At 39.3% G+C, this 14,094-nt stretch overlaps 1 protein-coding gene across 1 annotated transcript in view; it reads left to right on the top strand.

Moving 5' to 3' along the window:
- Positions 1–14,094, top strand: part of LOC124775938 (NFX1-type zinc finger-containing protein 1-like) — a 346,822-nt gene that overhangs the window by 251,123 nt on the left and 81,605 nt on the right. The window contains exon 16 of the mRNA XM_047250783.1: positions 5,567–5,841. Within this exon, the coding sequence (XP_047106739.1) occupies positions 5,567–5,841 (275 nt within the window). The remainder of the gene's footprint in view (positions 1–5,566; positions 5,842–14,094) is intronic.

The raw sequence follows: 14,094 nt of genomic DNA, 5'->3' as shown, positions 1-14,094 counted from the left end.
TCAGATATCTCAAAGGCAGGATGGGATCTCATAGGCTGGTGCAACAATGCATCCACACTAACATGCTGTGTTGTGGATCTGTGAGGAATTTCATAGTGATACGTACTCAAAAACAAAGCCAAACATTGGAGTCATTGCATGGTCCTGTCAGGTAGCCACAAACAGTGGACAAAATAGTGCCACATGTGCCAAATATGAAACACTGGCCCCCGTCATATCACTAAAATTAAGCATTGTCGAGCATGGCTAGTACTTGGATGGGTGACTGTCCAGGTTAGCCATGTGCTGTTGACAATTTTCCTTTTGCTTTTAAGGCAGAGGAGACAGGAGGGTTGGTGGCGTAAAGTCCCCCATCACTTGTCTTTGCACCAATGTCTTTGATTAAATTCCAAACCTCTCACTGTGTGTCACGAGGGCATGTGACACTGTTGATGGTGATCCATCCATCAGAGGGGAACATTAAGCTCAGTGGCCCCTTGGTGCTGTTCAGCACGGGCAGGCTAACTGTCATCATTGAGTTTCACCCTCTCCCTTCTATCATCATCTCCAAAAAGAACATGACATTACACTCCACACACACACACACACACACACACACACACACACACACACACTACAGTCACCTGCACAGATATGCTTCCAATACATCATGATGGAAAGGTGTCTGCTGGCATGAAGGATAGGAATAAGTTTTCCAATTAGAAAGCTGAACTTGCCCTTCGGGGCCTCCTAGCCACTCATGCTGTACGATTTTACTTTTTATGTAGTGCCACAAGTAGCATATTGTCGGTGATGAGATGGAATATGTTGCCACACAGGAAAACATTGAACTGACAGACTGCATACATGATGGCTAAAGTTTCCTTTTATATCAGAGTATGATTGCGTTGAGTGGCTGTCAGCGATTTGGAAGCATATGCGATAGGCTGTTCTGAGCTGTCAGTGCTTCTGTGAGCCAAAACCACCACAGCTCCATATTGGGGAGTATCTGTGGTAAGGACAAGTGGTTTACCCAGTGTAAAGGTGCCGAGGCATGGCGATGTCTTTAGTAATACTCTCTCACAATCGCTGACTGAACAAAAAGAACACCTTTTTTATGCAACTTGTTCAATGAATGACTTATATCTGCTGTATTAGGGAGAAATTATGAATAATAACTGACTTCGCACAAAAACAATTGGATAATGTCATCAAGATAGTTTGCACAAAGTGGAACGTCTTGTGTAAACTTTTCTAAAAAGTCTCTGGAAAACAGTGGGAGCACTCGCAATGATGAATGGTGGGCTTATATAATGATACAAACTGAAGGGAGTGTTAACCATAATATGCGAAGAGGTGGAATCCAGCTGAATCTACAGGTATGCCTCCGCCAATTCAATTGTACAAAAAAACTGCGTATCCACCAGTTTAGCGAGTATTTCTTCAGGGTGGGAAATAGGATAGCAATCTACTACTGATTGGTTATTAATGGTGGACTTAAAATTCCTGCACAAAGGCCCCCTTGAGGCTTTTGAATAACAACCGGCAGCATAGCCCACTGGCTAGGAGTAATGGATTCAGTGAGGCCCAGGTCTTGTAGTCTGTTCCGTATTTCCTTGACAGCTGCAGAGCAAATGGAATAGGCATATCACAACTAAATTTGGGACTGACAATTGGTTTAAGGGTGGTATGGGCCCCATAGTTTTATTGCAGCACCCAATCCCAGCAAAAACAGAGAGCCAGACTTGTGACATAGGTTGTCCAACCCTTGTAACAGTATGAAGTTGGAAACGAGATGCACAACATCCTCAATTGAAAACCCAGAAACTGACCAAACAGTTTTCAGACATCTCCCTGTTGACAGCCAAAAACATGACCACCCATGTAATATGCTGACACTCATTATCAATCAGGAACTGGCTTTGAGCAGGAATTCGCTAATCACAACAACCAAACACCAGAGGCCGTGGTATTGACCTGGAAATGGAATGGCTGTTGCTGAATGAGCAAAGTAGGATTAATCTTACTGGGAACACTGAACTCTTGGCTATGCACGGGTGTGACACTGTGAACTTCCAGGAACTACACATCTGAAAACTGTTCAAGCGAGCAGCCATGACAGATGGCTGCCAAATATGCATGTTTATGGCAGGCCTCACACTGGGAAGACTTTGACTATGGGCATGTGTTCAGAAATGATACTGGGAAGAGCCATAGTCAGGCCAATTGCGAATGGTGTGGATCTGAAGAAAATGACGTGGTAGTCTGTGAACTACACCATTGTTGTGGTACTGAACACAATTCCACTACATCCAGTATGTCTTCAAGCTGTTCAGTCATAGCCTGTGACACTTCAAATGCCTAAGCAATAGCCAGGACCTCCTCAACTAAGATAACCTGCAATCTCATAACCAACTTGTGAAGCAACCCTAAACTGCTCTCGTTGCTGTTCAATCTGCTGCTGTTGTAACAAATGAACCAACATTGCATTCATTGTACTTGCAGATATGAAGAAAAACTCCATGGCCAAAAACTATAGTATGTACAGTTTCTATTACAACAAATAAGTACACTGGAAAATACAGCTACTGTTACTTAGTATCAGAGTTACACATGCATGTGGACGTTAAACACGGAAAGAACAGTCCAGCCCAAGTCCAGTAAGTGGCCAGTTCATTACAGCAAAATTACAGAACAGCCGTAATCACCAAGTTGAACCTTCAAAGTACGCGGATGATGCAAGAGAGAGTTGGACCACACTGGCAGCAGGCTGCTGGGTCCACCCAGCTGTTGCCACTGCTGGCACCAAGCAAAACAGGCACACACATTGTGGTCTCTCACTGGAGGTGCAAAATATGAACTCTGCAGCTATGGTGGTGGCATAAGCGGATGCACCACGACAGAATGGACATGAGCTGAGTGAAGGAAACATGGAAGACCACCTAGGAGACGGGTGTGAGAAGTTTGCGATTAAATTAATGCAAGGGGCTGTTAAGGTGATGATTGGACAGATAGATTATATGATAGCGGAACAAACACTGGTAGCAGTTACTTCTGTAAAATATCTGGGACTATGTGTGCGGAACGATTTGAAGTGGAATGATCATATAAAATTAATTGTTGGTAAGGCGGTTACCAGGTTGAGATTCATTGGGAGAGTCCTTAGAAAATGTAGTCCATCAACAAAGGAGGTGGCTTACAAAACACTCATTCGACCTGTACTTGAGTATTGCTCATCAGTGTGGGATCCGTACCAGATCGGGTTGACGGAGGAGATAGAGAAGATCCAAAGAAGAGTGGCACGTTTCTTCACAGGGTTATTTGGTAACCGTGATAGCGTTACAGAGATGCTTAGCAAACTCAAGTGGCAGACTCTGCAAGAGAGGCGCTCTGCGTCGCGGTGTAGCTTGCTCGCCAGTTTCGAGAGGGTGCGTTTCTGGATGAGGTATCGAATATATTGCTTCCCCCTACTTATACCTCCCGAGGTGATCACGAATGTAAAATTAGAGAGATTCGAGCGCGCACGGAGGCTTTCAGACAGTTGTTCTTCCCCGCGAACCATACGCAACTGGAACCGAAAAGGGAGGTAATGACAGTGGCACGTAAAGTGCCCTCCGCCACACACTGTTGGGTGGCTTGCGGAGTATAAATGAAGATGATTGATGACCATTGAAAAACAGCCTCCCCCCCCCCCCATACACACACACACACACACACACACACACACACATACACACACACTCACACTACCAAATGAATGCAGTGAAAGTGGTGGACAAAATATATTAGTTGCCATCTCAGTGCATTTATTCATTTTTAGGAAACCAGGAACCAAACTGAATGAAAAAATGCAAATTAGCACTGTTTGTTGTACATGGCATTTTGTTTTTGGAAACCACCATAAGGAAGCACTAGTCACAACTGTGGGAAATATTTTTCTAACTGTAATGAGGTGAAGGGACATGTGCCTAGAAAGTTCACTCAGTTGGTGGCACAGACAATAATCCTTGGGGGAAAATGACTTGATGCACATGTCAGAGCCACGGGCTAGCACTCTGTTGTATTCCTTTGTTTTATGACACACAGGCAACCTATTGTGTACATGAGAATCTATTTCCCTATCAAAAACATTCTTTTTACTTGACTAACTAAACAGTAGAAAATGTTACAGTAAATTTGCAGCTGAAGATTCATTTTATATGTAGTTTACAACCATGTTGGAGCACTTGAATAAGTCCATATACACTTAAATATTACAATTAGAGATTTGGCTTTTCTGCTTCATCTCTGCTCCCTAAACCTCATCATTCTCTGCCCTTACTTTATAATCATCTTGCCTTCCCAGTTTACAGTTGGTTGCATTGTTATATTCAACTCTTCTAAACCATCTTTTTTCCTCTTTGAACCAATTATTTGTAATTTCATTTTTTCACAAGAAGTTGAATAGTTGTTTTGCTAGCCTGGTTTCTGGTAATCTTTATGTATGGAAGAAAGTGGTATCCTTTCCTTTTTGCATGGTATCTGTTACTGACTCACTTTCCCGATACATCACTTTGTTATGTAGCAATCTTCATCGCCCATCTATTTGGTGTTTTTTTGTGGATGGCATTTCTGATGATTCTTGTCTCCCATCTGTAGTTTATTTGCTGTTGATTTAGTGTTTAACTTGAATAGTGTTTCGCTTGCATACATTGCTTCAGGCTTTATAATGGAGTAGTCATTTTTGAATATGGTGTTCAGTGACAGAGATTTTTTCTTGTAGGTTGGCCAGATGCTTTTTTGTGCTTTTACAATTTAGTTGTTCAACTCTCTGTTGAGCCCCTCTTGTTCAAGCTCCAGGTTTTGATTTCACCAAAGTATTTCAACGTGTTAAGAGTCTTAATTTCTTTGTTAATGTTCAGTTGAGCAGATGATGTTTCAACTTTGAAGGCTGGCATCATTTATGTGTTATTGTTTCAAGTATTACAATGTGAAGTTTAGCCTCCTCCACATTATTTGTCAGTAGTGCAGGGTTATCTCCAAATCCTATACAATTAAGTTTGGTATTTCTTCCAATCTTGGTATTTGGTTGGCATTTCTTACTACTCAAGTTTCACATTACTTTCTCCAAAGTGCAGCTACGGCCTGTCCATCTCCTGTCAGAGGCTGGTTCAGATTTTGAATTTTTCAGACATATCACCTCAAAATCTAATTTTTGATCTGGTACTCTTAATGATCATTCCAATGACATTTACAAGTTTTATGTCTAGACCAAATCCCTAAAAGATTTGCAGTGATGACTGATGTGGGTACTGTCATGTAAATTTTAATACCTCTGTGTTTCCCATCCCAAAGAAATAGTTTCTGATAATTAGAAAAGTGCCAATGTAGTTATCCCAAGTTGGCCGTGAATGACAAATATCCATAGTATTAAAACATAATAGAATTTTTGCAAGAGTGCTTTAACACTAGTTTAACATTGTAGATTAGATGCAGGCTACATTGTTAGAAGCTATCATTCATGTCACTATATTAGTTGAGATTTTTTTTACTAAATTCTTTTTGAAAATCTTTTTTAAAAAGCACCAGTAATATTTTGTGATTTCAGATTTGTGTATCTGGAGGATTGCAAACATACTATCGAGTCTAAGGCATTGGATGAGTGGTTGAAACAGCAAAACGTTGAAATAGGTCTCAAAAGCTGCCCGCTTTGTAAAACATCAATAAAGAGAACCTTGCGATTCTTAAATTATTTGAAAATTTCATATATTGACATCCAAAATATAAAGAAAAAAGTCTTTGGTAATCTGAAAGATAATGATGCAAAGAGGGAACAACTGAATACTACATTGAAAGGAATAGTTGTTCCACACATAGTAAGACGTAAGTACTGAAATATTGATTGCAGTGGTTTATTTTTATGTGTATTGAGCTTCTTATATACACTTCCCAATTTTTTAAGTAACTTTTTTACCATTTTTATTTTTAGATTGCAAAGCGAGACTAAAAAAATTCTTAGCTTATAAAACTGAACTGATCTTTAAAATCCCTGAAAATCATCATCTGAATTTTCTTCTTGTTCCTCTTTGTTGTCCTCTTCATATGTAAGATGGTCTTCACTGCCATCGAGGGCATTACTTATGTTGCACTTCTTGAAAGATTTAACAGTAATGTCTTCTCTCACTCTAGACCATGGCCGTTTTATCCACTGACATACTTGTTTGATTGCAGGGTGTTTTAAAGCTCCCTTCAGCGTGAATTCATGTTTGGTTTCATTCATCATCCAGCTGTTCCATTCCTCTCTCATATTCACTTTAAATGGTTTATTTATCGAGACTCCAAGAGGTTTCCATGTTCTTCTGTATATGCTATTAGTTTCAATTTATAGCCCGCATCATATGAACACCTTTTATTTTTTTCTGTTAGGAAGCTAGCTACTAACAGAAATATTGCACTGTTACAAATAACATAGCTAACTTTCAATTCAAGTTCACTGGCACTGTCGAATGCAATGATGCATCATAGGCTTGTGACAGTTGGGCAGAAGGGAGACATCATCAGCAAGCTTGTGAATCCTCGCAACTCATTTTCGTTGCATCGGTGCACTGCTGCTCCAGTTGAACCAGTGTTGCCAGATAGAGATAGGTTTCCGCAGCATTGAATATATGGCCATTTTTAAAACTGGTGGGAATTTTAAATCAAACACTGTACATTCTTATATTAATTTCAAGCATGAGATGAATCTGGATTTTGGAGGCAATTTTTCAAAGAAAAAAGGGCATCTTATAGTGTATTAAATATGGTACTATGAATTTCATATTCTTTTTTTCTACTTTGCGTTTATAAGTCTTGAGTGAACATTAATACTGTTAAAAAGACAATATAGTCAAAGTGGCTTGTATGTTTTTTAAATACACTCTGAGACATATGGGTCTACCAGTAGAAATTCAAGAAGGGCAACAGTCCCTGTCTTCTTCTAGGGACGAGGTGGGCAGGTGCCGGGGAGGGAGGGGGGGGGGGGGCAAATCACCAAGTATCCAGCTTATTATGGATATCCCTTGTATGATTGTCACTGTAGGTAATATGATATACATGACATTATAGTCATATTCAGTCCCCTCCAAGAGACCAGTAAGTTTAATTCCTGATATAGCAAATAATAACCATTGAAAAGTGCCTTACATCTTTGTTAATAGGGATAGAAAAGAAAAGATTTTGTCTATAACACAAAATGGGCTCAAATTAAGATTAGCTCAAAATAAAGGACGTAAAATGAAAACCAGAAACTAGCATGTTGTAGGATTTGTGTGTTTGCTTAAAAGTTAGCGCATTTGGCTGGAATATAGGTACTGCAATCATAACTCATTAAAGTCTCATGAAACTGATTACTATGTTGAGTAAAAATAGACACAAAGTAAATGTTGACTTTCTACAGCTTTGAGGAGAATTTTATGACTGTATGTTTGAAATCAGGTGGCCTCTAATGCTTGATTCCTTAATAGTAACCTGTACTGTTATCAGGATTGTCCAGTAAGTAAAATTACTGTCTTACTAACACACTGGGTTTCCCTATAGCTTTATTCTGATTGTATTACAAGAACTGCCAAAGTTGTATTATGTACTAAATTTGATGCTTTTAAATATTTTGTATTACTTTAAGTGATTTATAATGCTTTACAAATTTATTTTATCCAATATAACAGTACAATTTAGTCCAAGGGTAGGTAGCCACAAAGGCATTGCAATCTACTGTTCCATATCAATGTATCAAAGTGCTCAATTTCTTATAAAAGTACAATAATTGCTACATTTGTAATTTTATGATACTGTTAAACAACCATTTAACCATAAACGTTTCATATCTTCACTATTTGTATTAAACATGAGAATTTTATTTCACAATATTTTACAAATATATTCTTATGTTCGTAGCATAAGAACTATCTTACATCATTTAAGGCAGCGCTAATGTGAAACCTCATAGATGTTCTGTTAACATTGTCCTTGGTATTTGGTATATAACTTGTTACACGGTCAATTACAGGAATTCAGGCATTCACCTGTCAGCTTTGTTCTGCACTTATTTTTAATAAATTCATCTATGAAACTAATGATTCACAAAGGTAACTAGAAGTAAAGAAAGCCTTTATTGTAAGTGCAACATTAACTAATATAGGGTATTTCTCAAAGAATTTGCTTCAAATATCATATCAGCAATACATTTGCATTAGCTTGAAATTTCAAATTTAACCATTAAGGTTTTCAGATAAGACACAAAATTCATAAGCTGGAAAGGATCTGCAGTATAAGCTAACAGACTATTCTCTTCTAGTCCTTGCAAAAACAGTTTGATAGCCAGTAAAAGATTGTGGAGAAGAAACTTTACCCACAGAGACTGTTGGTGTAAAATATAGTGGTATGTTATAAACTGCTGAAAACTTTCATCTCTTTGGCAAACAAACTTGTAGATAGTTATTTTCTCAGATAAGATGAGCTGCTTCACAGTAAAAAAAGTATCTTCTCCTCTTTCCAAAGAATTTACTTTCAAAGGTTCTTCCTTGACAATAAAATTATAAAAAATCATCCTTACAAAAGCTGGCAACTGAGCAGTGCCTGTTGCATCATAGGACTTATCTAATTACATTGCAAAATAACAACACTCATCCAAGTAAATTTTCAATAAAGAAAAAACATCATTGGACATTGTTTTCAACTCTTCTTGTGATTGTCCTTGATGAAAGTTGAAGGGATTCATTGGCATCCATGATTTCAGACTTGTTTTTGACATTCTGAAACAACTCTTCAGCAGCACCTTGAAATTTTTATCTCCGAATTCACCCTCATTAAAGTATTTCCTCCTTTTGGCAATACATTCAAGACACAGTAAGAAGCAAGAGTGGCAACAACACATTTGACAGCTGGTTTTGTGAACAGATTTTGCTGAAAACTTAACGGATACTAAGTTCCTTAATTTTTTTTCTTTTCTCAGTTCATTGTATGATTGAAACTCGGTTTGACACTTGGGTGCACAGATATTTCACAAATGCAATAGTAGCTTGATGCAATAAACAAATGCATGTGCCACTTTTTCTGTTACAAAAAATTCCCATTTGGCATGAAAGTAATATCCTTTTTTCCCCACATATACAACTCATTAGGCATAAAGTCATTGCACTATGTATTATTTTCTTGATATAATATCATGTTGGAAGATATTAGTGGCAAAATCTCCATGATGATGAAACACAAATTTTGAGATAACATTCACTTTCTCATTGCAAATTGTGATGAAGTTCTCCTAAAATGTGTCAGCATTTATGCATGCCCAGTGCTGACAGCAAACAAAACAATTTACAATTTTCTTACAATGTTCGTTCCACAGCAGTTGGTAGTGCACCATATCAGCATGAAACTTGCTGACTTCTCCCAACTCATAATGATGAAACAAATTAGACTAAACAAATTAAACATGGAACACTGAGTTGGAACTCGCAATCACAGGTTTACCTATGCACTAATTTTGGTCATTATAACATATTCATTTGGGGTTTTTGAAACATACCGAAAAGTGAAACAATAAAATGTATCTGCAGATGGAAGTATCAGAGGAAATTGAAAAGTTAATAGAAATATAGCCTCTGTACTACTAAAAGCCCTTAAATCTTTAGATAATTTAATTTTCAAAACATTTACAGATGACAGAATGCTAAAGAGAATATTCTGGTTTTAGTTGTAATTAAAAGCTGGGGAACTTTAAGCTAAGAAATCATTCATTGAAGAGTCATTTACAGAAATTAAGTTCACAGAAATTTGCGATGTATTTTGTATTGTAAAGGTAGTAGGACGAAAAATGAAATGGCATCTGAATTTTGTTATTAATTGTAGAACACAGAAAAACTTATTGAGAACTAAAGACACCATAGAATGTAAAGAGAGTGATCATGTTCATGATGAAGATGATGATCCAGTCCAAATGGGTACTGATAAAGATTGAGTTTGTTGGAAAAGACAAAAAAACCCAATTCCGGAACAATGGAAAATCCAGGATGGAATGTAACAATATTATCTGAGGACAGTTGCTATTCACCATATAGCGGAGATGCTGAGTTGTAGATGGGCACAACAAAAAGACTTTCACACTTAAATCTTTCAGCCAATGCCTTTGTCAACAATAAACACACACACACCAGCACATGCACCTCACACACGCGACTGCAGTCTCAGGCAACTGAAACCTCACTGGGAGCAGCAGCACCAGTGCTTGATGGGAGTGGCATCTGGAAGGGAGTAAGGTGGAGGCTGGGGTGGGGATGGGGAGGGATAGTGTGGTGGGGATGGCAGTGAATTGCTGCAGGTTAGGCAGAGGGCAGGGGAGTGGTGGGGAGGGGGGGGGGGGCGGAGGGAAATAGCAGAAAAGGAGAGAAATAAATTAAAAAATAAAAAGACTGTGTTTGGTGGCGGAATGACAGCTGTATAGTGCTGGAATGGGAGCAGGGAAGGGGCTGGATGGGTGAGGACAGCGACTAACGAAGGTTAAGGCCAGGAGGGTTATGGGATTGTAGGATTTATTGCAGGGAAAGTTCCCACCTGTGCAATTCAGAAAAGCAGGTGTTGGTGGGAAGGATCCATACGGCACAAGCTGTGAAGCAGCCCTTGAAATCAAGGATATCATGTTTGGCAGCATGTTCATCCCAAATTCCTCAAACCCATAACACAAATTGAAACTCTTGCCCTGCAGGATCTTGAGCAACATGAATTCCACCACTTCAAAAAGCTTTCCATCCTGCTCACTTCCTTCTCCCGCCTTGGAGTACCATTGGTCGCCACCTCTACAACAACCTCCAATCCTCCCCAGCACCCCCTCATAGCTGACAAACCCTGTTTCACAGACCTACTACACTTACCCCACCCTCCAAAACTCACTCCCACCACCACATAGAATCCAGAACGTAAACAGACCTGCAACACAGTCATGAACCTTTCCTCCAGAAGCCTTGCCTCACAGAAATGTCAGCCCTTTCCAAAGGCCTCGCCTTTTGCCCACTCCCAAATTCAATCATACAGGACTTGTTAAAAGACCTTCTCTCCTTCTCCTAGTTGCTACAGTGGAAACACTTTTTCGCTACCAACCCTATCAATCAGACTCAACCTAAGACCAAGACAAGACCAAGCTTAACTCAGTTCACTCCTCCATCCAATCTTGATCCACCCCCACTGCCCCCAAGCCACCCCTCATTAACTACCACACCCAGTCCTTTTCTTTTTATTTTTTAATTTATTTTCTCCTTTTCCGCTCCTTCCCCCACCTCTCCTCCCCTTCCTCTCCCCTGTCCCCTGCCTAATCTGCAGCACTTCACTGTGCGCCATCCCCACCGTACTATCCCTCCCCCTCCCTGCCGCAGCCTCCTCCTTATCCCCACCCAGTCACCACTCCCATCATGCACTGGTGCTGCTGCTTGCAGTGTGGTTTCAGTTGCCTGAGGTTGCAGTCGTGTGTGAGTTGTATTTACATGAATGTGTGTGTGTGTGTGTGTGTGTGTGTGTGTGTGTGTGTATTATTGATGAAGGCCATTGGCCGGAAGTTTTAAGTGTGAAAGTCTTTTTGTTGTACCTATCTGCGACTCAGCATCTCCGCTATATGGTGAGTAGTAACTTTCCTTCTCATAATATTGCTACAATGCAGGAACAAGTTATTTAAAGGGAAGCACAGTTCTCATCACATTCGCAGAATCAATGTAGTTTTCCTCTCTGGTTTCATGACGTTAGGGTTCTCTTCAGTCACTTAGTGGCAGTGAAGGATGTCCACATAAATACTGGAGCTTGTGATGAAAGAAAATCGAATTTTTAAAATAAAAATTAATTAATGTAGAAAGGTTTTGCTAAGCTTTTTATTCAGTGCATGAAAGGTCTTATATTAGGGCTGCACAGAAGAAAGCTTTGCAAGAAGAATTCAGCATAAACACAAGTGCAGCAGAGGTCCACAAACTGCTGTCTAGACAAAAGAAGAAGTAAGAAGTCTCTCTTTAAGAATATTTTCTCTTATTGATGTTACCAGCTGTGCTGTTGTTGGTATTCACCCTTTATTTCAGTACTTGAGAGACAGGATAAAAAGTAACAGGCCCAAAATTTCTGCTTTATAGTGCTGGGAATGTGAAAGACTTGAAGGAAAACATGAGGCATTACAAAGGAGATGCCAAAAAGAAATAGTTAAAATTACAGGATTTAAAATTTCAGAAACTCCAATGACAAAGGTACTAAAGACTCATGTAACAGAAGCACTAAAACCACACATATTGATCCAAACAGAAAGTGTTTCAACTGTGGTGCCTATGGCCACAAGTCAAGTAATTGCAGCCACAAGAGCACAGAAAAGCCACTTGAATTGCAACAAGTTTGGCCTTATCTCGTCTCAGTGCATGAAGGAGAATAATAATCAAAAGTTGACAATAAATTGATAATCTGGTAAGAGTACTATTAACAATTGTAAAACTGCTGAAAGCAAGGGGAAACTACAGCCGTAATTTTTCCCAAGGACATGCAACTTTACTGTATGGTTAAATGATGATGGTGTCCTCTTGGGTAAAATATTCCGGAGGTAAAATAGTCCCCCATTCGGATCTCCGGGCAGGGACTACTCAAGAGGACATCGTTATCAGGAGAAATAAAACTGGCGTTCTACGGAGAAATAAAACTGGCGTTCTACGGGTCGGAGTGTGGGATGTCGGATCTCTTAATCAGGCAGGTAGGTTAGAAAATTTAAAAACGGAAATGGATAGATATAGTGGGAATTAGTGAAGTTCGGTGGAAGGAGGAACAAGACTTTCGGTCAGGCAAATACAGGGATATAGATACAAAATCAAATAGGGGTAATGCAGGAGTAGGTTTAATAATGAATAAAAAAAATAGGAGTTCGGGTAAGCTACTACAAACAGTGTAGTGAACGCATTATTGTGGCGAAGATAGACATGAAGCCCACACATACTACAGTAGTACAAGTTTATATGCCAACTATCTCTGCAGATGATGAAGAAATTGAAGAAATGTATGATGAAATAAAAGAAATTATTCAGATAGTGAAGGGAGACGAAAATTTAATAGTCATGGGTGATTGGAATTCGGTAGTGGGAAAAGGGAGAGAAGGAAATGTAGTAGGTGATTATGGATTGGGGTTAAGAAATGAAAGAGGAAGCCGTCCAGTAGAATTTTGCACAGAGCGCAAGTTAATCATAGTGAACACTTGGTTCAAGAATCATAAAAGAAGATTGTATACATGGAAGAAGCCTAGAGATACTGACAGGTTTCAGATAGATTATATAATAGTAAGACAGAGATTTAGGAACCAGGTTTTAAATTGTAAAACATTTCCAGGGGCAGATGTGGACTCTGACCACAATCTATTCGTTTGAATTGTAGATTAAAACTGAAGAAACTGCAAAAAGATGGGAATTTAAGGAGATGGGACCTGGATAAACTGACTAAACCAGAGGTTGTACAGAGTTTCAGGGAGAGCATAAGGCAACAACTTACAGGAATGGGGGAAAGAAATACAGTAGAAGAAGAATGGGTAGCTTTGAGGGATGAAGTAGTGAAGGCTGCAGAGGATCAAGTAGGTACAAAGATGAGGGCTAATAGAAATCCTTGGGTAACAGAAGAAATATTGAATTTAATTGATGAAAGGAGAAAATATAAAAATGCAGTAAATGAAGCAGGCAAAAAGGAATACAAACGTCTCAAAAATGAGATCGACAAGAAGTGCAAAATGGCTAAGTAGGGATGGCTAGAGGACAAATGTAAGGATGTGGAGGCTTATCTCACTAGGGGTAAGATAGATACTGCCTACAGGAAAATTAAAAAGACCTTTGGAGAAAAGAAAACCACTTGTATGGATATCAAGAGCTCAGATGGAAACCCAGTTCTAAGCAAAGAAGGGAAAGCAGAAAGGTGGAAGGAGTATATAGACAGTCTATACAAGGGCGATGTGCTTGAGGACAATATTATGGAAATGGAAGAGGATGTAGATGAAGATGAAATGGGAGATATGATACTGCGTGAAGAGTTTGACAGAGCACTGACAGACCTGAGTTGAAACAAGGCCCCAGGAGTAGACAACATTCCATTAGAACTACTGACAGCCTT

The sequence above is a fragment of the Schistocerca piceifrons genome, chromosome 2 (genome assembly GCF_021461385.2).
Source record: "Schistocerca piceifrons isolate TAMUIC-IGC-003096 chromosome 2, iqSchPice1.1, whole genome shotgun sequence".
Taxonomy (NCBI): Eukaryota; Metazoa; Arthropoda; class Insecta; order Orthoptera; family Acrididae; genus Schistocerca; species Schistocerca piceifrons.
Note: the sequence above shows the minus strand (reverse complement) of the source record. Positions and strands in the feature narration are given on the sequence as shown.